At 35.1% G+C, this 26,166-nt stretch overlaps 1 protein-coding gene and 1 long non-coding RNA gene across 8 annotated transcripts in view; one reads left to right on the top strand and one right to left on the bottom strand.

The window, feature by feature from the left end:
- The window catches only part of TSHR (thyroid stimulating hormone receptor), a 102,722-nt gene that overhangs the window by 43,446 nt on the left and 33,110 nt on the right, over positions 1 to 26,166 (bottom strand). For 5 of the 7 annotated variants that reach the window (XM_011357099.2, XM_011357100.2, XM_011357103.2 and 2 more), the window contains exons 3-4: positions 7,131 to 7,202; positions 2,075 to 2,149 (exon numbers count right to left, since the gene is read on the bottom strand). In XM_011357099.2, the coding sequence (XP_011355401.1) occupies positions 2,075 to 2,149; positions 7,131 to 7,202 (147 nt within the window). Of the gene's footprint in view, positions 1 to 2,074; positions 2,150 to 7,130; positions 7,203 to 26,166 lie in introns of those variants that run through there. The other 2 variants (XM_011357105.2, XM_011357106.2) reach the window with 2 other exon arrangements.
- The window catches only part of LOC111737888, a 107,706-nt gene that overhangs the window by 53,391 nt on the left and 28,149 nt on the right, over positions 1 to 26,166 (top strand). The window contains exon 2 of the long non-coding RNA XR_002779609.1: positions 10,266 to 10,364. This is a non-coding gene — a long non-coding RNA (uncharacterized LOC111737888). The remainder of the gene's footprint in view (positions 1 to 10,265; positions 10,365 to 26,166) is intronic.

Genomic DNA, 26,166 nt, shown 5'->3' with positions numbered 1-26,166 from the left:
ACTAAGGATTAGATAAATTAATTTTAAAGTAACATTTTATGGTAGGCTTTTATCACATAACAAATCACCCATGTATTTTAACATCAGGTATTAATTTCAAGATTAATGTATATTGAAGGAAACTTTAACTTTTCAAAAGTTTATTTCAACTGGCTATAAAGATAATACATACACAATGTAAAAACTTTTAAACACATTCACAGCAAAACTGTGAAATCTCCCATCATTCCATGATTCAAAGAAAATCATTTTTTTTCTTTCTGTAAGTATATCTTTTTTTTTTTTTAAAATAGCATTACATCAAAAGCATTTCCTCTAAGATTAAATAGTCTATGACAACAGATTTCTAATGGTCACTCAGTATTTCCTATTAAAACATTCTCTTAGCTAAGCATTTGAACAGTTTCCAAAGCTTTGCTATTATAAATTAACTATGAGACAAATGGCATTTTATGTAATCTTTTTCCCACTCCTTTGTTTATTTTATTAGGGGAAATTTATAGAAGTGGAATTACTGGGTCAAAAAATATAAAGCCTGTCAAAGTTCTTGGTGTATATTAGATCTTTAGCTTTTAAAGTCCTGATTTTTAGACTAGCACTCACTTTCCAGTAACAATCTATAAATTCACAGAATAAGTTATTTCCTACATTATCAAGGCTTTTTAATGAAAAAAATCTTAATTATTCTACTTTGATAATTATCAATGAAATAATTTACCACTAACGATCCATTATGTAACTGGGAAAAATAATCTATAATAGAAAGGTGATATTCATGATTTTGATGAATCTTTTAATTTATCGAGGAGTTAAAAATAATAGATGTTAATTCAAATACAGTTTATGAATGTTCAGATTTTTGAAGCAGATTGAGGAAAATGTAAGCTTATTAACAGATTAGCCAGTGGAAATAGAACATTATAAAAGTGATTTTCCAAATTGCCTGGAAGATACATACTGTTACTTTTATGATTATATAATGATCAGGACTAAGACTAGTGCTCTTGAAAACTCCAACAGATCCACTGGACTCAATTTATTGAGTCAGCAAAATTAAGTCTTCTTACACTAACTGCCAAAAAACACACATTTTATCTACCTAGTTGTAGAATTTTTATTTACTTCTGATTTTTAAAAAATCTACATAAAAGTAAAAACATCTTTCTGAGGCTAGCATTTAAAAAAATTAAAGAGATATGATGGGTTTGCATTGGTTTTGGTGGCAGACACGCTTGGTTTCAAATTCTGACTCTGAAATTTCTTAGCTGTGTTAGGTGTATATTACCATCTTCATTTACATAGTGGAAACAGAGGCTTAGTGAGATTAAGTAGGATAGTAAATGTGAAGCACTTTTAACAGAGTGCTTGCCCATAAAAGGCATTCAGTAATTAGTAGCTATTATTAATAGGAGTAAAGACACCAACCATCTCTATGCTGCTGGCTTCTTGACAGAGCAAATGAAATAGAAGATGGAAGTGGCCAGTGTTTCATCACTTTATGGGTATAAATCTTTATCAGATGTACACTTTTGGGTCCAAATAATATCTCAGCTGAAGTTTAAAACTCAGAAAAACTGATCTGTATCCACTCAGCACTCAATAATTTACAAGGAAACTTGCTGTTCTTATAGTTTTCTATTACAAATCCTCAATGTCTTTTACCCATTGATAACTGATATATAATGGCCACTTCTTCTGGCTATCAAATTATCACAAAATAAGTGGCTAAAATAACAACCATTTTATTATAGCTCACTTTTTTGTGGGTTAGGATTTTAGGCAGTGCTAAACTGGGTGATTCTTCTGCTCCTGTAGCATCCACTGGGATTACTGGTTGGTTTTTAGCTGGCGTCTGGATCAATCTGGAAGGTCCAAGATGGTTGTACTTCTCTGCCTGGGCATTGCTAGGAGGCTAGGCTCGCTGAGTCCTTCTCCAAATCCATTTAATCTAAGGGCCTCCCCATATGGTCTTCCCATCAGTATAGTTGGACTGTTAATTGCCATCCAGAACCCCAAAACGTCAGCCAAGAGTGGCAGTGGCTTGGGTTTGTGCTGCACTTTTCATCGTACTTACATGTGAGTCATTTTACTCAAATTGTAGAAGGAATGTGACTCCAGCCGCTGCAAAGTTGCATCTATTGATAAGTAGCTGAATGTCAAAAATATAAGACAAAGTAGAAAGTTAGGAAGGTCATTTATTCCAAATACACTCTTAATTTTGATGTAACTTCTTTGTCAGGGGCTTTCCAGATCATAAAACATGCACAACCCTCATGATTTCTCCCTAATTATATTAAAATTAGTAACTACTTTTTTCCAGATCTTGTGATACCTGAAAGTTTCCCAATACATTAAGTCCTATTCATCCTTCAGGTTTCGTTTTACTGATACTTCTTTCAGAAGGTTTTCCCAAATTTCCTGAATAAATTTTCCATAGTATATCGGCATAGTACCAGGAACTTCTTCTTTTACTAATTATCACAGTGTAACTTGGCAACTGGACGATATTCAATTTATGTTGTCTCATTAGACTGAAATTTCTCTGAAATGGAGAACTATGTCTGTTTTTGGTGGTCATTGAATCTTGAGTCTCTTTCATAGTGCTTAGCATGCAGTAGACTCCCAATTAATATGTATTAAATGAATGAATGAATAAATGAATACATGGGTTACTCAAATAAGGAGAAAATGAAAGGTATTAGAATGAATGAGGCATTTTTAATGGAGTACTTAACAGCATGGTATTAGAGGTGTAGTTTCAAAGGCGAAGAGAAAGTCACAATGCCCTAGTGGAACATTCCGTAGGGTGGTGACTACAGATTATCTATAGATTTCTCTTGGTTTTGATGAGGCTGAAAAATTTCAAGGTTTGTTTTGAACTTTGTAAGCAAAAGATAGCGCAAATATAAGTGTTAAGTACTAAAAAGGAGAAATACAAGAATACAGAAGGAATGACATTTCAAATAGTCTCCTTAAATTCCATCCTGTAATTATAATGACTAATGCAGCCAAATTCAATGACTACTTTTTATTGAGAGGCATTTCTATGACATTTGGGAAAATTAACAATTAACAGATAGTGTTCACCTGTAGCCCATAGCAGAGATTCTCAACCCTGACCATACAATTGAACTACTTGGGAGGCTTTTAAAACAGAGAGATATCCAAGACTCTGTCCAGGATAATCAAGTTGGTGTTTATGAGGGATGAAGAAAATACTTTATTTTTAAAAAGCTTCCCAGTGTGCAGGCAGGATTGAGAACCACTGGCCTATACTTTGAATCGAATCTGCCAGTAAAATATTTTCATTAACAGAAGTTTATAAAAAGGGCTCTCACTGTTCCATTTGAGTTTTTACCATGGTCACTGTTAGTTTTCTAAAGGTCCTGTGCTTTCCCTTTGAATTATCTATTTTCTAAATAATTATCCTTCGATTTATCAAGTCTCCCAAGCTTTTGTCACTTCTGAATAACATTGCATAGGTTATTTTGATCCAAATATCATATCTCTAACATAGAGGAAAGACAAGATTAATTTTAAAGGTTGCAAACTTGTTTATCTAACTTTGCATCAGATCCATTGCTTCGAAATGTCTCTTGAATTTCTTAGTTTAGCGTACAAAGCTTTCTCAAGGTTGTAGTGGGATAGTCATTCAGCCTATGTCATAGTAACTGAAAGTCTAGTTTCTCCAACTGAATGATACCTCTTTAGAAGGCTCTTAAAGCTCAGCTGTGAGGCCAACATGTAGGAAACGTTTATTTAGTGCAATGAAAGGAGAGATTCCTGCTTGCTTATTCCATTACTATAACTAGGAAAAATCGGATCCCACTTTCTCAAATTTCTTATCATTTAAGTCTTATGTAATCACTAGGGTGAGCATATCATTTATCATCCCAAATAGGATATTTTTGTGAGTTAAAACAGGGTGCTGTTAATAATTATGCCAAACTAATAGGTAGCAATTTGTACTGTCATCCTGGTAATCTCTCTCTTGCCCCTAGATATATCACCTCTTTAACTATTATTCAAGTATGTGTGTGTCCTTTCGTTTAACAAATATCTATTGAACATTTACTGTATGTCAGTAAATAGCAATTGACCAAACAGAAGTGTTCCGTAGCCTCAAGAAACTCACAGCAATTGGACATACAGACAGGTAAATGGAATCAACATACAGGGTTATAAGTGCTCTGATGGGGTTCTTTAATGTGGGGTTCTTTAATGTGGACTAAAGAATCTAGCCCAGTCTCTCTGGAGGTCTTCACTTAGACCTTCTAATCTGCCTGTATATCTCAGTCAACTCTCCTTTAATTGCCCATTGCTTTCATTTCAAACTTTGCCAGTTCCAACCTCAATATTAGTAGATAATCTTTTAATGATTTGTAGAAAAGATTAAAATCTTCAGTAAAGAATTTCTTGAATTCCCTTCCAAAAAAGATATTAATTTACTTGCACCTGCCCCACCTCTTACTATTACTTTCTTGTTACAATGTAAAAGATGACCTGTAGAAGCTCAGTCCCTATGCCTGGGTCCTATCCTCTCCTGCCTTTTCAGGGACTTTGTGCTCTTGAAAACCATTCTTTCTTTACTTTTTTTTTTGGCCTCCTCTCTACTGATTTTGTTCCCCTGGTCCCAGTTACATCTACCTGTTTGTGACTCTCAAACCTCAAACTCCACCCAAATATCTCTTGGTTCATTGTCTATATCTTTTCATTTGATGTAAACTCTTTAGGGGCATGAATCTTTGTTTGTTCTCTATCTCTTAGAACAATGATTGGCACATAATAGGGCTGAACAAATATTTCTCGAATGAGTGAATAAAAAAATTATGTCCTGATGTTTACTAGACATATCTGCTTGATGCCTCAAAGGCACCTCAAATGCTATATGCCCCCAAGTGAATTCCTAACTTATTCCCTGCCCCTCTGCAGCAAAGACACAGGAAACTTCTGTCTCTGTGAATAAACTCATCAATCACATAGGTATCCTAGTCAGAAGCCTGAATGAAATTCTTTCTACCTCCAAATCGATCAACTTTTAAGTTTATGAGTTCTCTTTTATTTATTTCTCAAACCTGACCACGTTTTCTGTATTCCCACTCAACCATCATCATTCCATTTTTCATCCCCACTTGCCCCGGGTCTCACTTCAGCCTCCTCACTAGCTTCCTGTCCCCAGGCTTGCTCCACTTCCATTCGCTATCCAAAGCACAGTCAAGGGAACGTTTTTAAAACATCTGATCTGTCGCTTCTCTGCTTATGATCATTTGGTGGCTTGGTCCTTAGGGAAGATTTCAAACTCCTTCAAATGATTCATAGGCCTTGCACTTGCTTACCTCCTAGTTTTATTTTTTCCCACTACCCACTCTCAGCCTCAACAAACTAATTTTAATGCCACAGACAGCCCAGGCTTTCCTCTTATGCCTGGAACTCTCTTTACTTCTTTATTTATTTAGCCAGATAATGCAGATTCCAAATTAGGTGCCATTTCCTTCAGGAAGCCTTCCCTGACCACACTCCTCATCCAGGTAATTCACTTCTCACATGAGTTCCCACAGCACCTTTAGTTTACCCCATCGTGGCACTTATTACTCTCTTACAATAGAAACTGGAGGCTCCATGAGTGTTGTCAACTGTTATATGTGACACACCTAGCAAAATGCCGGGCACGAAGTAAGGCTCAATAAATATTTGTTGAATAAGTGAATATAGTCAAATGGAGACACAAAATAGGCAGTTATATAAAGGAGGTGAGGAAAAAGGAAGAGCTAAGGGAGAATCTGGGGATTTTAGCTTACAGCCCACTAAATTCTGGTGCTGTTAAAAGAAGGAGTACTTTAGGAGAAAGACGAGTTTATTTTGGATATGCTGTTTATCGTGCTTGTGGGACACCAAGGTGATGACATTTGGAAGGAAGTTTGTAATGCAGTCCTGAACTGTAAGAACAAGTCAGGGCTGGAGAGATTCATTTAGGAATTAGTTGTATTGGGTAAAAGTGAAGCCACAGGACTGGGGGTGTCCACTCAAGGAGAGGAGGGTATAGACAAAATACATAAATAAAGAACTAGTATTGAAGGGATTGAAAAAAATGAAATAGGAAGCCAGGAAAGGAGAGTAAGAAAGAGTAGCTAGGGCAAGACAATAAAAAGAGGGATGAGAAAGCAATATCAAGGAAACCAAAGCAGATCAAGAATATGAACAAGGAAAGGGTGGTTGGGGACACCAAAAACTAGAGATGTTCAGTTAGAATGGCTTCTCAGACTCAGCCTGCCTCACATTTTGGACTAGATAATGCTTTGTTGTGGGAGGGTCTCCTGTGCATTGTAGGATGTTTAACAGATCCTTTGCCTCTGCCTGTTATTTGTCAGTAGTGCCCCCATCTCTGGTGGTGACAACCCAAAATGTCAAATGCCCCTGAAATGATATAAGAGACACTCAATAAATGGTCATGAAATGAATAAATTTAGCCGGAAGCTATATAGGCTGCTCCTAGTTGTATTGTCATTTGTTGTGCCTGAATTACTTGCAAATCTTGTCAGAACTGATTAAATGAAATATAGACCTGGTTTATTTCATATACAGATACTCTTTGTCAACTCAACATAGAAGTCCTTTTCCTCCTCAATCTTGAGTGTGTAGCAGTTTAGTTTTCTATGGTTTAGAATTATTTTTAATTCTTTTTTTTTTTTTAAGTGAGAGAAGACTAAAATCATTGGCTCCATGTATGTATGGCAAAATGCAAACATTTGTACTAGTGTGAAAAGTGAATCAAGAATTAATCATTAGGATAGCTCGATTATAGGTAGATATAGAAATTTGTATATGGGAGAGATTCCCAGCTAAGATTTTGCCACCTCCCAAGATGTATTAAAATACAAGAATTATTAGGTGTTCAAGGCCAAATGAATTTAAATTTGTTTTAGATTAAAAAAAAATCATTTGGGAATTAGGGAGTGGAGATAGCAAAATCAAATAAACATCTCGTACATAAAATTTCATATACATTAGAAAGATACATGTCATGGACTTATGCAAGTATAATATATAACAAGTATTTTTGTTAATAGAACACATTTAGAAAGCAACATGTCACAAATGCAAACTTTTTTTTATATTAAAAAATTACTTACATCCTGGAAATATTGGGCAGATTTGAAAATGCACGACTGGGAATGGTTTTCAGATGAGTTTCTATAAACTTCCTATGAAAATAACAGTTACACAATTAGAGTTTTAATCATTGGACTTTTCTAATACCTTACTTAATTATGTAGAACATATTATTAGAAGTATGATGGTCCTGGTCCTTATAGTATATATTTCATCATATGTAATCAACAAAAATAATACTTAATGAAAAACATACAATTTTTTCCCCCAACTAAACAAGAAGTGAGATTCAAATGCAGAAGATGAATCTTCAAACTTCATCTTTGAATTAGCAGTAAACTAGTATGCATTGTCTAACATCATATTCAATTTGTTAACTAAAGGGCAACATAATATATTCATAAGTTCATTAGAACTACAGAATTCATACCATGTACTTGTCAATGGAAATGTCTTGGAATGCCATCAGAATATGTATTAAGAGGAATTAAATGTATTTGATATCTTAAAGATTAAAAATAGTGGTATGGTTACAATTTTTTGGTCTGAGCCAAGGTCTCTAGAACTATTATCTTATCAAATCATCTACTTACTGCAGTTTAGAAATAACTGACAGACAAAAGCTAGTTCTTCTCAGGATTGTGACATCTTTGCTGCATGTGCAACTTAAAGGTTGTGGCTTTTTTTCCAGTTTGCTTTTATGGCTATTTTTCGGAAACCTGAGACTGTTTTCCCTGTAGATAATGAGACACTTTCATGCATTCCAGTATATCTCTCCACCTAGGTGCTCAGTTTTTACTTCCCTTCTTTTCTATTGCCACTGCTGGAATTGAATCCTGTATAGAAAAGGGTGTACCTACTCTGCTAACTCATTTTGCGAAAAGATAATGCTTCATCATGCTTATCATCTTCTCCATGGGGCTCTTTTTGCCATTAAAATATTGGTAATCACACATCATCCATTTACTACCTAATTTAAAGATATTAGACTAGAACTGTGTATTTTTCTTTCTAGGCTGCTGGGTTATTTCTCAACAATCTGTTTCTTTGATCTAGGAGTTCTTTGAATTACTATTTTTGCAGTGATTGAAATATATTTAGAAGTTCTGTTTTCCAGTTCTGCTTGTCAAGAGACTGGAAGTCAACACTTGTTTTAACCATAAGTACAAAGCCAAACAGACTGACACACCAACAACTCTTCTTGGATCCATAAAAGAGGGGAAGACATAGGGTAAACTACTGTCCCCAGAATTGGAGAGACAGGCAAATACAGGGCTTCTCAGAGAAGAGACTCATGAGTGAAAACTGCATGGGGGACCAGTGCCGGGATAGGAAAACCTGAGCTGTGATTGACGGATTGCTAGAGGCAAAGCGTGCATAACTCTGAGAGCTGAAAATTCCAGGGGAACCCTGTCATAGAGGGACTGCCAAGATTTCTTGAGATTTACCTTCAGGAGTTTGACCAGGTTCTAATAGTAAATATCAGAGAAAAATCCCTTTGTGTTTCTAGAAAGAGAGGAGAAAAGGAACTCGTTGGAAATATACCAGAGCATCAGTTTTTAATAAGGCCTTTCCTCAGGGGAAACTAGTTAACCAAAGCCTAAGTGACCTGGGGAGGGGAGATACCCAACTCTAGCCCACTCTAGCCATCCTGTTGTACCCAAAGGGAGTGGAAAAAGACTGAGAAACAGTTGTGAAGTTCATAGTCCAGAGGCACAGGTTCACCAAAAGACTAAGACCTAATCACAGGACTATAGACTGATTCCCTTCCCTAACACCTTAACCTCCACATTACGAAAGGCCTATGTATAGCCGTTCCTTTTACCTGGTATAGCATGTCTGTCTATCAAGAATTATATCTATAACTTGCCAAATGACAGCATCAGAATGGCTGAATTAGTTTATAAAAGGACTTATTAACTTGGTGAGGGATGGTGATGTGAATGACAAAAGAGTAGATTGTCAGCCGTTTGCAACCCTTGGTGCTTCAGCATGAAATTCAATGTTGCTTTAATGTGATTTTAGAAATTCGGGTTCTATAAATTACTTGTCCTTCCTCACAGGTCTCCCACTTACATTCCCTTAATTAGGTTGATTTAAAAGCCTGTTGGTCCAGATCCAGCATTCTGAAATTACAAAGATATGAGAGTAACAAGTCATTTGGCTAAAATCTCTGAGTAAAATTAGGCCACACCAAAGGAAAACAATGGATAAGATACATACCTTTTGGTTATCACTCAAGAAGACAGAGATTCTTAAGCTCACAGTCTTACTTATAGAGCATGTCCTAAGGCATGGATTTTGAGGGCATTGTAAGATTGCATGCATGTAGGTAATGTGGATCTAATTTATAACTTTTGTTGGTTAACAACTTTTGGGTTTAGTCTGTGTTCAGAAGTAAATAACATATATTTATTAAAAAGATTAGAGTAAGGTTACAATGGTTTCTAAGAATTTTGACTTGGGACAGAAATAGCAAAAAACACAATTTAATAGTAATTGGGTTGAGGGTTTAAATAATGTTTATATCCTTTCCAGTACGAATTTCTGAAATACGTAATATATGCTTCTTGAATTCTCTCTTGCTCTTTCACACACATAAACACATGCATACTTTAAGTTAGAACAAAAATCTTTCTCCTGTTACTGAGTTATTGTAGCCAAAGGGGGTTCATTCCAGAATATGGCACCTCGAAATATTAAAGATTTTAAGTTGGAGGAATTTGAGAAATGTCAGGTTCAAGAAGGACTCTCTGACCCTCCTTCTTCCCTGGAGCAAGTCATAAAACCCTCATGTGGGAGATGCCTTCTCTATACTGGGAGGAAAGGAGCATCCTTATCTCTAAAGATGCAAAGAGGACTCTAGACTAGCCTTTCTAAGTTTTTCTTGGTTTACTGCTCATAGCTCATACCCCTTTATCCTATTCCATTTTCCCATAACTTCCCACTTTTCATCAAATGAGCATAAAAACACTCAGGTATAATCACTTCGGATCTTCATTTCCCTGTGAAGGCATCCACATCACATAAAACTTATATTACATAAAGTTATATGCTTTCCTTTTGTAAATCTATCTTTTGTTACAAAACTCCAGCTAATACACTAGAAGGGTAGAAGGAGAAAAACATAGATTTTTTTTTTTCTTCCTCTATAGTTTCTGGTGACAAGGATAGGAGAGGAAAAGGCTATATACTCCACTTTCCTTGGAGACTGGAGTCGAGGTCTGGGACAAGTGACAAAAAGCCAGCAGAAGGTAAGAACTCTATATCAATTTTGTGGGTCTCTTTTAGTGCTTAGTCTAGAGAGGAAGATAAAAATTTATCTTTGCCTCTTCCTTCCCAAATTCAGGTGAGCTGGAAAGAAAAACATTTGTAAGAATTTGTTGTTTGGATTGTGACTTGTGAATTTGGTTTTGAGTACCCATTGGTTATTGATCTTTTCTCTCCTGGGGAAAGCTTTTGTTTTTCTGTTATTTTGTGTGTGTGTCCTGAGAGCTTGGCTTGGTTTCTTGCCCGCCAGGGTGAGCGGGTTGTCAATTACTTTCCAAGTAATTTTCCTAGGACACAGAGATTCTGTGTTTTATCAAAATAACTTCTGTGCTTCATGTTGATTTTATCAAGTCTTTTGATAACTTAAGAAAACTTAATCTTCTTAATATTAAGAGTTTTGTCCACAGGTATGTAACTTTCTGTATTTTCCTTTAAAATCTCTTATTGTCTCTGTGGTTAAATAGATGACCGAGATCTTATTTAATCAAGTATCCACATCTTTTGATATTTTGACAAACTTCCCCAAATTAAATTCTAAATAAAATCTTTTTGACTTTGAACCAACTTTGAAATTTCCCAGAGGGTCCTTGCAAAGCAGACTTAAAAAGAGTTTATATGATCCATTATTCTTGGTGCACTTATCTAACTAATTAGGCCAAGTTTAATGAGACTAGACTTATTTTTGCAAATAAAAAGTCTTTAATTGTCCTTGGAAGAAATGGAGGTAATTGTAAAGAAAAAAATTGTTTCAGTGAAAAACTACCATCTATCTTTGTGAATATTTATTATCTTTGAGCTATTTTCATCTCTTTATCAACTGAATCCTGCCATTTTGTCCATTCTATTAATAATTAATGTTTCCAGTTTTCCTCTCACTTTCCTGACTTGGCATCACTACAAACTAAAACTGCCCATTTCTCACAGCTCTGCAAGCTTATGACCGACAGTGATCTAAACCTTTAGGAAGTCTCTGTATGGATGTAGGACCCTCTGTATGGATGTATGTAGATCATGTATGGATGCTCTTCATGCCTTCTGTGTGGGCCACTCAAAAAGTTCACTGAACACCCAATGCCATCATCAGAGATATTCAAACTGCAAACTAGAAAATCCATTGGATTGTTACTGCCTGTCCTTACTCCACCACTTAAAGATGCTCTGAACGCAACATCTAGACATCTTTTTGACTGACTTGCCCTCTGGACTCAAAAACTGAGTTTATAACTTGTTTTGACCATTAACCTGTTTTTATTTTATTTCCATAGAAATGTCCCTTGTTAAATGCCTAACTTAGGTGGGTGCCCTATTCCCTCCCACACCACTACCTCCTGAAATGAGACACATTGTTTAGCACTGACCTATTCCCAGAAATGAGACTGCTTCAGTGGGATATGAGACAATTTACCAATTAAGTTTCCGGACTGTCGAACTTCTTGGGGAAAATTTCAGATGGAGCGGGGATGGATTTTAGGACATGCTACCCCAAAATATGGCACCTTGGCATACTATTTTAAGCTGGAGGAATTTGAGAAATGACAGGTGCAGAAAGGACTCTCTGCTTCCATTCTTCCTTGAAGCAAGTCATAAGACCCTCATGTGAGAGATGTACTCATTATGCTTAGAAGAAAGGAGTATCCTTATCTTCAAAGACAAAGGGATGCCGAGAGGAATATGAACAAACAGGACTTGTTAAGTTTCTCCTAGTGCACTACCACAGCTCATACCCCTTTGTTCTATCACATTTTCCCACCAGTTTCCACTCTAAATAAATATGCATGCTTTTCTCATGTTGATCTGTCTAGGTACAGAGCCCCAGACAAGACACTAGAAGGGCAAAAGGAAAAGAATTTTTCCTCCTCTACCTAGCAGAATGTGTTTTAAAAGACAAAAATATTTGAAATGGCAACTTTTTGTCTAATCCCACAAACAAGATATTCTTCTTAGCCAAATTTCTCACCAAAGAAAGCCCACCAATATGCATAGACCAGTAGAACAATCTCTCAGAACTACTGTCTTACTAATGATACAATATGTACAATAAATCCCTAAGTAAAAGTGAAAAGGGGAATGTCAGCAATCCTAGCCTAAGATAAAAATAAATTATATATTTACTAAAAGAACTTAGTTAATATTATGATGATTATAATACAGTTTGAGACAGCAGACTAACTTCAATAACGCTGAATGAATGAATTATCAGAATGGTAACTGATGATATAAATTGCCAGATTCGATTTAGCAGCTTGTACATTTTGCCTGGATATATTCATGGCAATGTGTATATAGCAACATAATCTGGAAAAACCCATCACTGACTTAAAAAACTTTAAAAAATGTCTAGTATAAATTGCCTCTCTAAAATTCACCTTAAGCTTAAGCTTTCTTTCACCTTCTCCCCTAGCTTTTAAAAATGTTTTTTGCCTGGTAAACATTATGAAAACACACAGGAAGAGTTTTCTTCCAAGGCATCTATTTCTCTTCAAGTAAAGAACAAAATCACTAGGACTTGGCATTTAGCTAATTAACTGATGAAAATACCACATTTTTACAGAGCCTTTGTTCCCTTTTCCCCAACAGTTTTACTATAAGAATCGTGGCGAATACTTATTGAAATACATGGATGCCTTATCTACCCCTAGCTGACCCTGTAGGCCTTAACCCTTATGGAAGTTATGTGGTCCTTTTATTAGGCAGTAATTTTATAGCTAGAGCTAATTGATAGGAGTGTTTATGGTCAACCTGTTTCTCTTTTTGTCCCTCCATCTTGGGGCAAACAGCTAGATGTTCTTTTCATTGTCTACATTTTCAGAAGAACTTCATTCAAAGAACTTTTGTTCACAGAACTTTTATTCAAAGTATCTTGTGACATTTTGATTACTGCCTTAAAAGCAGACAGGAGAGAGAAAAAAGCAATTGATTGTGATTATTTGGCCAAAATATTTTATTCTACTTTGAGAATACATTTTAAATATTTGTGAAAAAGGAAAAATATATATCTAAGTATATCTTCTTTTGACAAAAACATAAGAAAAACTTCAAGATGCTATACTATTGTCCAAAAAAATTAGCATCAAAATAGTATTTGTTTTGTATGAAAAGTAGATACTAAAGAGATCCCTGTTTCTTTATTTGCCTTTGGTAGTTCAAAATAAGAAAGCAAATAATTATTCTCTATAAAATATAATGAAAAAACTCAGAAAATTTACCTCATATAAATAGTTCCAGTATTTAGGCATCACATATAACTTACTAGGAAAAAATGTATAGTTATAGTTCCATATCCTAAGTGGAGTACGTACATTTAAGAGTTAAACAAGTTGGCTTTAGGATATGGAAATTACAAATGAGAATAAATATTTAAGCTGATGATGCAATTTAATTTATCTTTTCTATGACTTATTTAACCAAGAATGATCAGTGAGAATATGACTTAGAGTCAAATGTTTCCTTTGAGCCTTGCTGAGGCAAGATTTATATTTCTCAAATGTCTGCATTTGGAAGATTTAAGGCAGAAATAGAAATGCATATGAAATGCCACTGACTGACTTGAAGATTTTGCAGAATAGGTTCTAGTTTTAAGTACTGCCTTTTTTGTGTTTGCAGTGGTGATAGGAGAGGGAAATCTAGTTAGTGCTGGTAAAGAGAGTAGACAGTTCTCTGTTCCAACAAGTACAGTTAGTGCAATTAACTTTTCTACAGTAACCTTGCATGATAGTAGGCTCATTTCACTGAAATTTTATCAACATGTAAATCCAATTGACATTCCAACATACTGTTTCCTACAAGGTTTCTGAAATCATAAATACATAGTTTGTGTGTGTGTATGTGTGCACACATGGGTGTGGGCTTTCATTAATGCGGCGTGTTTCCCACCACAGCCCCTACTTGATAAAGAATGTGAAGTGTGAGCAGATGAGCGTGACTGAATTTTACTGAGTTGAGAAGCCTGGTTGATCTCTGCCATGGCTAACCGTGTGTGGTCCAGAAAGACCCAAACTTCCCATTTGTGTGTCACAGTTTTGGTCTCTTGGCAATCAGACTATGACTATTTTGTGATTCCTCATCAAGCTTGTTTGTTTAATCTCATCATCTGCACTTCAAGGGTCATTTTTTGTATTAAATATCCGTGTCAATCAATCTACTGTTTCACTGAGATATGCCGAGTGTACGACAGTGAAATAAGCAGTGTGACCATAGAAAGTACTCGTAGTAGAACAAGAAGGAATGGGTGAAAATAATGCAACTACTTATATACTGCAAAGTTGTGTAAAATAAACTGAATGATATTAATATAATTTTAATGTGATATTTGTCATTTGCCCAGTGTTTTCACTTGAGAAGAAATTCTCACTGGTGAGTTTCTTTTACTATTGTGCATTTTTTAAAAAAAATTATGTATTTAAATAAGTTTCAAGTATACAGTACATTGGTTAGACATCTATATAGTTCACAAAACGATCCCCCCAACTGCTCCCTCTCTCCCCCAGCCCTCCACCTAGCCATCATATTAATGATAACTGCCTTCCCTCTGCCATGCTTCCCATCCCGGTGATCATCTATCAACTACTGATTTGTACTTCTTTAACCCTTCACCCCATTCTCCGAGCTCCACAACCCCCCTTCCCTCCGTCCATCACCAAATTGTCCACTATATTTGTGTAATTTTTTAAATACTTTGTGGCGAGTTATGAGAGAGCGCAGCAAGCACAGGAAATAAAATCAGAGAAGTAGACCCAGAAGAATCGTGCAGTCAAATTGTTGGACTCTACCTGTAGACTCTGTTTTCAAGTATGAAAGAATTTTTAAAAATTTAACAAAGACCAGTGGCTTAATTGCAGCCCTAGGTTCTTAGGGGACAAAACTGACTTTGTGAAAGAAGTCAGCCTCAGGATTTTCAATAATTTGTGGACAAGATGGAGAGAAGAGTGGCAAACTGTCTTTTTTCTTTCCAACATTCTGGAAATAAGACTCTAGAAATAAGTGTTTTGCATTCATGAATACGCTTTAGATTTCTAGTTTCCCTAACTGTTCAGAAAATGAAATGAGTTTGGATTTATGTTTTCATTGATACAGTGGTGGTAATTGCTCAAAAAACAAATTATAATATAAAAGAGATTGTGTTTACTTATTTTCTTTCAGAATATCTACTTGGAAAAAAGGAAGAGACTGTAATTGGACTGTTTTCTTTATTAGCCTAAAAAATATTTAAAATGTATTCAAGCTTTAGACACATAGATGGTTTTTCTGATAGTTTCATATGAATCCTTTATCATGCTAAGCTGAACATTTCAAAATATGCAGGCTAACCTAAAAACTATTATTTAGTTGGTTGCAATTTGCAACTATTTTCCTATTCTTTAGATTACCTGTAAAATTGTTCTCTGCTCCTTCACCTCAAAACACCAGCAAAACAAATCTAAAGAATAGGCTCATTCATGTTAGCAAAAAATATAGACAGAGAGAGAGATAAATGATAGATAGATAGATAGATAGATAGATAGATAGATAGATAGATAGATAGACAGATAGATAGATAGATAGACAGATAGATATAGATAATTGCAATGTTCAAAGATAAGGGATTAAGTCAATAAATTATGGTACAATCGCTAAATGAAATATTTTTCTGCCATTAAAATTTATCTATAATATGAATGAAAATAATGAGATGTTTAAATGTAATAACTGATAAAAAAAGAATCAGTTATAAAAGAGTAAATACATTATAAAACTTTTATATAAATTGCACAAGAAAACTTATAAATAGATGTACAACAAAATTATTAGTGCAAGTTCTCAGGGAGTAGGATTAGAGATATTCAAAATTTTCTTTTTGTAATCTGTGCTTTCTAATTTGTCTACAAAAAACATGTATTCATTTGTAATGAAAAAAGTTATTAAGCATTTAAAAAGTGTGGCTAGGTGGAACAGGGTTGCATCAATATTATTCATAACTATGAGCATGCTCTATAGCTTTAGAAAAATCATTTCTTTCATTGAAAAGTCAAAAGCATGGTGGTTGGGGACAGTAGAAAAAGAAAGTGCTGGTTTTTCCAACTAAGTGTGGTGGCCATAAGCAAACATGGTGTGTACCCATGAAAAACCTCCAGTGTCATAATGGAAAAATGTCACAACCAAAAAGGCACATTTGTTCCATGTATATTGTATACAGAAATCATTTCTTATTGACAGTCCTCTTCATTAAAACAAGAAAGATAATAAAGCCACATACACATTTCCTCTGGACGCTCCTCTTGATTAAAAAAATAATAAAAATGAAACCACTTGATTTTCCATTTTGAATAAAGTAGTCTAAACGAATGCAAAATCCAATGCTTCTGTATCTGGGAGATCATATTCAGGTAGTTCCATTCAGAATGGAGTTGTTTACTCGAATAGAATTAGAAACCCTTCTCAGTAAAGTTCTTTGAAGAGTGATGCCACTGGATGTAGAAAAGCTGGTATCATAAAATGAAAAATCACAGGTAAAAAGAATTTAATTAACATTTATCTCTCAGCATAATTTTTAAATAGTGCTTCTATGTATCTTAATTCATTGAGAGATAAAAAGGTTAATAACAAAGTATCTCATCCCACATCATAATTAAAGTAGAATTTAATTTCAATAATATTCAGAGTAAAAATTTCAGATTTTTTTAAAAAATATATTTTGATGTGATAACCTAGAGCTCTAACCTTGAGGTGAAAAATAAATTTTACCAAAAGCAATACAATTTTTTTTTCCTTGAAATTGAGTGATGGATTAGTTTTCTATGGTCTTTTAGCTAAGAGATCCGTTGGAAAAAAATGAACTTGGTCTATTTTCTTTAGACATCAGAGGCAACTGAAAGTTCCTTGGGAAAGTAATTTTTTTCCTTAAGGGCTCTTGAGGGTTCACATGGGAATGTCAATGACCTTGTTTTTTTCAGAGTTTGTATCAGCCATTCTCAACTGCCCTCTTTACTTCGATAAATACGCTCCAGTAATTGTAGGTACTGTTTCTAGAACCTACCAACACCATTCCTTAAACATCAAGGGGATGCTTTTTACAACAAAACAGGCTTTGTGCAGGACTCTTACTGAATTCAACACGACTCCCAGCATATCCACCCTGTACTGTAGTCTAAAGAGCAGTGTTAAGTAATTATACAATATAAAATTATTCGAAGGCAGTTCTGGTGAATTATTTTTATAGTTCCGAGGCTTGGAAATTCTAGACGATGTTGGGCAGTCTCAACAAACTATGTAACAGACAACTGGCAAGGATGCAGAGTCCCTGGTATATTTTTTTTAAGAAAAGCCAAGTTATCATTTTACCCTCTTTTCTTTAGAAAAATGTCAAATGTTTTGATCAATTCATAGGTCACCAGGTAGCCCAACTTAGAACAGTTTCACAGGATGGCCATATTCATTCCTACCACTTAGTACAGAAAGTTTTGTTTCCATGAAGTAAGCGTAAAGAGACTTTGATTGATTTGGATTTTTCCTCATGGACACATTTTAAAACCTAAAATTAAGTCATATATATATATTAATTTATTTTCTCTCATCATAATCATAAATAATAGCTACTATTCATAAAATTCTTCTCTGTCCTAGGCTGTGTGCTCATACTTCGCATGTGTTTTCTTGTTTAATCTTTACATTGATATGTGAGGTGTACCATGATGATCTTGATTTTATAGATTACAAAAGTGAAAATTAGAGAGATTAAGTCCAAGGACTTGCTCAAAAATTACAAGACTACACACACACACACACACACACACACACACACACACAGATCTTAACTATTTTGTTATATTGCTTCTCTGAATATATTTTTTATTTAATAAAACCCATGACTACTCCTGACTATTGTATGTCAGAGGGCTATAAATAGAGGGCAGAGGCTGTACAAGCAGAACTGTAATAATCCAAATTAGAACACTTCTTTTTTTCCTCCCTCCTTTCAAGTCTCTGACCTTCCTCCCTTTCTTCCTTCTATGTCACATGGTCTGTCCTCCTATGGCTCAAAATATAATTGAGAAGGTAATACATATAATCCTCAAAAGTAAATCATAAAAGAGTTTAATAATTGAGTAAAATAAGATGGAGAATAAATAGGTACTCATAATATTTTTTAAATTCCCCAAACATTCTTATAGCCAAAATAAGGAATTCTTTCTCAAAATACAAACACAAAATATTAAGTAGAAAAAGAGAATGGAATAAGTCTGGGAAAATCACAATGTGCCTTCGTTATAGTTTTTAATTCTTGTAAGTTTATCATATGATTCAGATTTTCTATTTCTTCTTGTGTCAGTTTTGGTAAGTTGTCTTTTTTTTTCCTAGAAATTGCCCATTTTATCTAAATTTTAAAATTTAGAAACAAAGTTAATAATATCTTTAAATGATTTTATGATTATTTGTAAAATATCTGTGGGCTCTGTAGTGATATACCCCTTTTCATTTCTGATTCTTTTTTCTTGATGAGCATCACCAGAGACTTATCGATTTTGTTAGTCTTTTCAAAGAATCCACTTTAGGTTTAAAAAAATCTTCTCTATTAAAAATTTTAAAGTCGTTGTCTGATAATTCATTGTATCTATCTCCTGTGCATCCATTCTTATTGCTGTTATTTCTCTTGATTTTTTTACTGTGTCTTCTCTTCTCATTTGACTGGTTATTTTTTATCGTGTGCAGGACATTGTATATGGAAATAATTTGAAATAATTTGAGGCCTACAATTATCTTCCTCCAGGGAGAATTTATATTTGCCTTTGGTAGGTGATTATGGGCACCCGCAATCTTAGATTACCTTAATCCAATTATTGGAACTGAGATGATTTGAAACTATACTTGAGTCCCAAGTTTTTCCAGTTATTCCTTACTGTTAGGTGGAGTCTTTTGGGGTCCCAAACCAATGTGTGGGGGTTTTCCAGAGGTCACTCCTTAACAGAATTTATATTAGGTAGTTTTTTCTTTTGTTTTGTTTTTAAGCCATTTAGTCCTATGAGGCTGCCAAAACCTCTGCTCAACTTTTCCCTTAACTACCTCTTCCAGAATTAGCCACTCCTAGGATTCATCTCTCTTGTTTTCCTTTTTCCCCTGTTTGATTCATAATTCTTTACTATCATGGTGGATGTGAGATTAAAATTATTTTTTTATCATGCTCTGTTAATATTTACCATTGGTTTGTGATTTCATTTTGCATGTGTGCATATTTCTTTCCTATAATATGGAAGATATATGGTCCAATTTTAGGTCTTCTGGTAATTTTCTTGTTACCTTCTAAAATATAACTTTATATAACATAGTAAGACTCACCTTCTTTAACAATTATCTATTATTTTCCCACTCCAATTGATAATATTTCTATAGTACTTTGTTCCTTTCACCTCCTTGCTTTTCTTTTCTGCTACACTGATTTTGCTTAGTTGTGTGCTTGATCTTAGATCAGCCTTAAACAATAAACTTTGAAAATGAGGAAATCAGTATACCTGAACTATCTCCCATCTTCTTTTTCCTCTAGATACTGATTTTTGTTCATTATATCATTTCTACAGAGTAATAATTTATTATATTTATATTCTGTTCTATAACTATAATCTCCCGAAGTTAACTTTAGTTCTACATGTAAAAGGACTCAAGGCTCATAGCTAGTCCTTTGATTGTAGGTAACACATTTATGTTTGTTGACTTAAGTTTGCTAATTTTTAAAAAAAACTCACAGAGTGTGTATTTCCTTAAGTTCTTACATATTTGAAAAAGTTATTGTATATATGGAGAGTGAGTAAAGGGACCTAAGGTGTCTGGGGGGTCACATTTTATTTCCTTGAGAACTTTTCAGACATGACTTTACTGTTCCTAGCACTGAATGTAGAAAAGTGTGAACCTACCTTAATTCTTTTGTTTTTAGGATGAGATCTTTATCCATCTCTGGATACTCTTAAGTTCTTTCTTTTTCTTTGAAGTCCATTAACTTTACTGGGTTGTGTATGGGTATTAGTAAATATTTATGTTAGCTGGAATACTGTGTATCTTTTAATTTTATAGATTTAAGCCTTATTTTACTTCAGGATTTTTTTTTGACATGTATTTGAATATTTTTTGCTGCATTTGATTTGTCTTTTAAAACATGTGTTGCATATGTTGATTTCCTTCTGTGTTCTTTATCTACAATTTTTTCCTCTAGTCTTTATTCTTTTCTATTTCAGTTCATTTAGTTTTCCCAAGATGTCTTGAATGTCTTGACTGTATTTCAGCATTGGCAACATTGCTCTTTCCATCGAGGCCTTTATTTCTGGGATAATGTTATTTTTCTCTTTTACTTCTATCACAAGATCTACTAACTAATATTTATAAAAATTTATGTTTTCTTATTCTTTTTTTCCTTAGACTGTGTATCTTAGCTTCGAAGTCTCGATTGAAATGCTATTTTATTTATTCAGTTTTGTGAACTCACAGACAACCATTTGGTCACAAGTTTTATTTGCTCTACAGCAATAAAAATATTTTGATGGGTGTTCTTTTCATGATTTTTATTTGTTATGTTCCTTTTCTCCTTTATTTGAATAGGATTTTTGCATAAGTCCTGTGCTAATTCTTTTTTTTTTTTATAATGAAGGGTTTTTCTCTGGATGTCGCAGAATAATGTAGAAGAATATTCAGAGGGCTAGAGTGGTGCTCTGGGATAGCAGGAAGATTTTTTTAGTTCACATCAAGGTCCAAGTAATATGAGGTTGTATGCCTGTGTGCGTGCATGTGCACATGTAAGTATGTTAATGGGGTGATTTAGTCATAACCTATTTTCTTCGCCCTTCTGTCATCCTACAAACATTTATTATGCACCTACTCTGTGTTAGGTACAGCTCTAGGTTTGGGAAATACGGCAACAAATAAAACAGAAAAAAAAACCCCACTGCCTCTATGGAGTTTACATTCTGTAGAGTCTGACAGCCTCAGGCTACTTAGCATTCAGTTTCTCATCTGGTCCAACAAACAGAAAGATAACTTCTGGAAGAGTCAGCCTATCTGCAAATGTTCTCATTTATAATCACATTCCCCGCCCCACCATACACACACACTACAGGGTATCTTGCAGGGTTTCAGAAGCTCCTTGAGTGTGTCCATCTTGTTCTACGCATGTCTTGGCCCTTGGTTTGTGTCACCTACTTCAGAGAACTCTGCCCTCTCAGCCTATGGTCTCCAGTAACACCCTTCTTTCAGTTTATTCTTTTTTTCTAGTCTAATTTTCACTGTATGTGATATCTGTTCTTCATTATGGTTCAAGTTATTGAGGCTTTTCTAATAATCATAAATAGGAACATCTATTGCTAATTTTCCTTGTTTATTTTGATTGGTTTCCAGAGAGTGATATAGACTTTAGATGTCTTTACTATCCTGAAACTAAACATGCTATCTTTTCACTTTTAAAGGGAGGGAACTTGAGCCTACAAAGTTTCAGTGATTTGGTCAAGGTATCACATATAATTTGTAATAATCTAATACTATAACTCAAGTGTCTGGACTCCTAGTTCAATGTCCTTTTCATTGTATTTTATTTTACGTGAAAGATATATAAGTATTAATTAAAATAAAATATTAGGGATTTATTAATAAAAACAAGTGTACATTTGTCTAAACTTAACTTTCTACTTTTTCTCACAATAAAACCACAAGTATATATTTCTACTGATTTACCCATTGTATTAGGCAGAGTTCTTCAGAAAATAGAACCAATAGGATGTTTACGTATATATACAGAGATTTAGTATAAGAAATTGGCTCATGTGATTACAGAGGCTGAGAAGTGCCAAGATGTGCATTTGGGAAGCTGGGGACTCGGGAGAGCCAATGGTGTAGTTCCAGTTTGAGTCTGTGGGCCTGAGAACCGAGAAAGGCAATGCTACAAGTTCCATCCAAAAGCAGGCTTTCTCAAGACCCAAGCAAAGATGATATTTCAGACCAAAATCCCAGCTTAATCAGTCAGGCAGTAGTTATTTCTTCTTACATGCAAGAGTGTCAGATTTGTTTTCTGGTAATAGAAACCCTCTTTCTCATAAATTCATTCCATATAGTTCAAGTGGGGCTGAACTCTTCACTCTGCTAACCACCCACCAGTCTCTGCACAAAGGCACAGTCTCCTCATTAGAATCATAAACGATGAGGACAATAAGCTTAGAGCTGCTAATGTTCACCTTTGCCACGATATTGGCAAAGCCGTCTGAGAATAAAACCTGTGCAGAGGTCAGAGACGGCGGGGCTGTGATGAGAATGAGAATGTCTGGGTGATATAGAATTTTTCAGCTTTAAAATGAAGGATTGGTCCCCAGCAATGTGAATAACCACCATAAACTAAAAATTTACTATATGCTAGGCACTTTGCTAAATACTTTCCACATGTTAGTTTTATGTAATATTCATGACGACTCTATAAGGCATGTGTTTTTATCCTTCTACCACTCTCAAAACTAAGAAACCAGTCTCACAAAAGCAATCCAGTGTAAACTAGCAAGGAGACAAATAAAAGTATAGTCCATTTGGGTAAATGCAGTCAGCTCTGTATGGCTAGACTATCAGTTTCAAGATGGGAAATGGAAAGACATAAAAGTGGCCTAGTGAATGGCATGTTTCAATTCTTTTCTTCTTTCTTCTGGCATTTTTCAATTCTCCCCTTCTTTCTCTTATACACTAGAGATTCTCCAAAAATGCTACATTTAAAATTTCCCAAAGATCCAAGGCAACTCCAGAGAGGGTCTTAACCTCAGGGCTGTGGAAGCCTGAGCAGTGGCCATTTTTACGTATGGTGTTTGTAGGTTCCTTTCTCACTTACACTTGCTTACTTTACTCTTGACTTACTCTTTGGTGCAGAGGTCCAAAGAACAGTGTGCGTAAGAATTACCGAGGTTATTTGTTTGACATGATACTCTCAAGCCCCATTTCCAGTGTTCTGATTCTACAGATTTGGAATGTCATCTGGAAACATGGGTTCTTCATAGGCTCACAGGTAATTTGGATGCAAGCTATCCTGGGGCTATACTTTGAGAAATGACACTCTGAAGATCAGGCATGGCTGACTAGAGCTTAAATTGTGAAGTGAGGCTGGTTTCTTTTTGTGCACTTCCTCCCCTCCTGACATACTTCTGCTACTCTCAAGCTGCCCTTGGCTTACTGGCCATTACCCTGATGTCCAGTCCCTTTCCTCCTCCATTCAAACTTACTGTCCCATAAAATCATAGTATGTTGGAAGCACAAGATGAAACTTGTAATGTGGGTAAAAACAAGGACTCACCCAAATTCAATCCCCTTGGTAGCTTATCTCTGTAACCCTCAAGCGCCCCAGGCATTCCATCGACTGTCAAAGCCTATGCTCTGTTTATTTCCTTATTCCCTGGCTATTCTCATCTTTTGTGCTATTGAAATTTAAGGAGGTGACATCTGCATGCTGGATTTCTAACACACATCTAAACGCCATAAGTTTGGTTAAAGCAAACTGAAATTTTTTTGCTAGTCTTGAACACTGTATGCTAGAAATTTAATATAAAATTTTAAATTGATGGTAATTACTTTTACCCCTCCTTTTGTTTCTCTTTACCACAAAACAGATTTCTCTATCATTTTCTCCTTCAACTATCCAACTTCTTTGCCAGCCTCAGGTTTTCAGAGCTACTTTTTAAAGCAGCTTTCTAGATGTACTTTAGAACTTTATGGCAAGAAAACTCAATGCTTATTTAAAGTTTCTCAAACAAAAGGATTTAGGTTGTTTGCAAAGTCCGATTTCTGTGTCTCAAAAAAATAACACGTGACTTAGAAAGGTTTTGAGTTTATATCAAAACACTAACATGATCCTAATACTCAGAACCAGACCATTTCTGTATTCATACCACATAAACAGATTCTAAGAACTCTATCTCCAACACTCAAATCACCAGTCTATGGAATTGAAATGAAAATTAGGATCAGGGGAAGGTTTATTTTAAAGTAACATTTGATCCAAAACAATGAAACTTAAAGCATAAATTCTGTTCTTTTTGATACTCTAGTTTCTCCCTGTCATTACAATTGGCCAAAACTATCTGTGTGAAGAACCAGGTCTTTGGAAAGCATTTAGGAAATAACTTTTTGAGATTGTGTTCTGCTAACACGCCATGACTAATAGCTGCAGGAACTATGACCAGTCATCCAAGTCCTCTTATGCCTTTTTCTTGCTGTGGGAATTCTACGACCAAGTACGTTAGCCTCAGGTTGGTTTCCAACCCCGCTTCCTTCCAATGAAACTGTGGCAATTAGAGCGTCTAGTAGCGTTAACCGTATAGTGCCATTGTTCAATCAAAACTTTAGGAGCTTGTGCTGACAAATCCAGGCAGATGCAAAGGATGAGATGAGAAGGAGAAAGTGGAGAAGGAATCTATTGAAGGCTGTTTTTATTTTATTTTATTTTTTTAGGCACTCTGGCTAGCTTTTCATATATATTACCTTATTTATTCTCCTTTAAACCCCCTAGACACGACCTATCCCCCTCGCCATTCTGGACTCTGACATCCAGTAGAAAGATATTTGTTATTGGGCATCATGCGAATCAGCCAGGAGACTTCTGAAGTCATGGATTGGCCGCTGCTATCCAGCCACTCTCTCTGGTCTGACCCTTAAGCTCAGATTGTCTGGTTTCCTCCTGGGAAGACAGATACTTCCATAAAGGCAGGCCCCTGGAGCTCCGAGGAGGACCATCCCTGACATTGTTTTCACGTGTCTTCATGGCCACAAGCAAATGAGAAACAGCTCCTTCTCACAGGAAGGCTGGGGAACTGGGGAACCTTGATATAGAACAAATCTCTGAATGGGTTTTGGACTGGAATAACTGAACCAACAAGATATTTTAGAAATGTTTGTTTATTTTATTTCTCAAATCAAGATGAACTTTGTAGACCCAACTCTCATGGGTATACCCATTTTAATCCTAAATGAAGGATTAGAACACATTTCCCTCCACAAATCACTCTATGAATGAAAATAACTCCATAAGCATCATGACCCATAAGGTTAACACATGAAAATCCTTTCATCAAGAACTAGGATTATACTCCATCCCAAATCATGCCAAGTAAATATAGATGATGCCAGAACACTGAATGATGTTTTCTCAGACTCTAAAAGAGCAGAGTAAATATCATTCCTTGGGCCAGATGTGTGGTCCAGTATGAAAAGTAAGCTCTGGAGGACAGAATACAAACTCACGGGCTGTGAGGTCTGGGCTAGTCACTTACTCTCCCAGGAACCAGTGCCCAGTATCATGAGAACTTGTTAATAAAGCCCTTGACTCATAACAGAGTATAATGAAAAAAGTAAAGAGTGGCTATAAATTTTCATTGGCTTGAAAACTACTAGAAGACAAGGTGTGTATATTTATCTCTGTAGCAACAAATTATCACAGTGGCGCTTATCTAATAAATCCCACATAAACGTGTTCATCAGAAAAAACCACCTAAATGTCTACCTGATCATGTATACCTGTTAAGATTCTCCTTGCAAGAACTACCTAAGAAAAAAAATCTTCATTCACATTTTCCAGGGGACTTTTCAGTGTCATTGAAACAAAGAAATAAACTTTTTCCTAGCAGTTACTATATATTGACTAAAAATTCTAATTACTATTTCTTTGTGGTCATAAGTATTATACCATATTTTTTAAATTTAATAAACTAATATCAAAGCTGGTTCTTTGAAAAAAAACTAATAAAATAGACAAATATCTAGCAAGCTCGATCAAGAAAGAGAAAATATATATAATTGTATTACGAATGA

The sequence above is a fragment of the Pteropus vampyrus genome, unplaced genomic scaffold (genome assembly GCF_000151845.1).
Source record: "Pteropus vampyrus isolate Shadow unplaced genomic scaffold, Pvam_2.0 Scaffold32, whole genome shotgun sequence".
NCBI classification, from domain to species: domain Eukaryota; kingdom Metazoa; phylum Chordata; class Mammalia; order Chiroptera; family Pteropodidae; genus Pteropus; species Pteropus vampyrus.
Note: the sequence above shows the minus strand (reverse complement) of the source record. Positions and strands in the feature narration are given on the sequence as shown.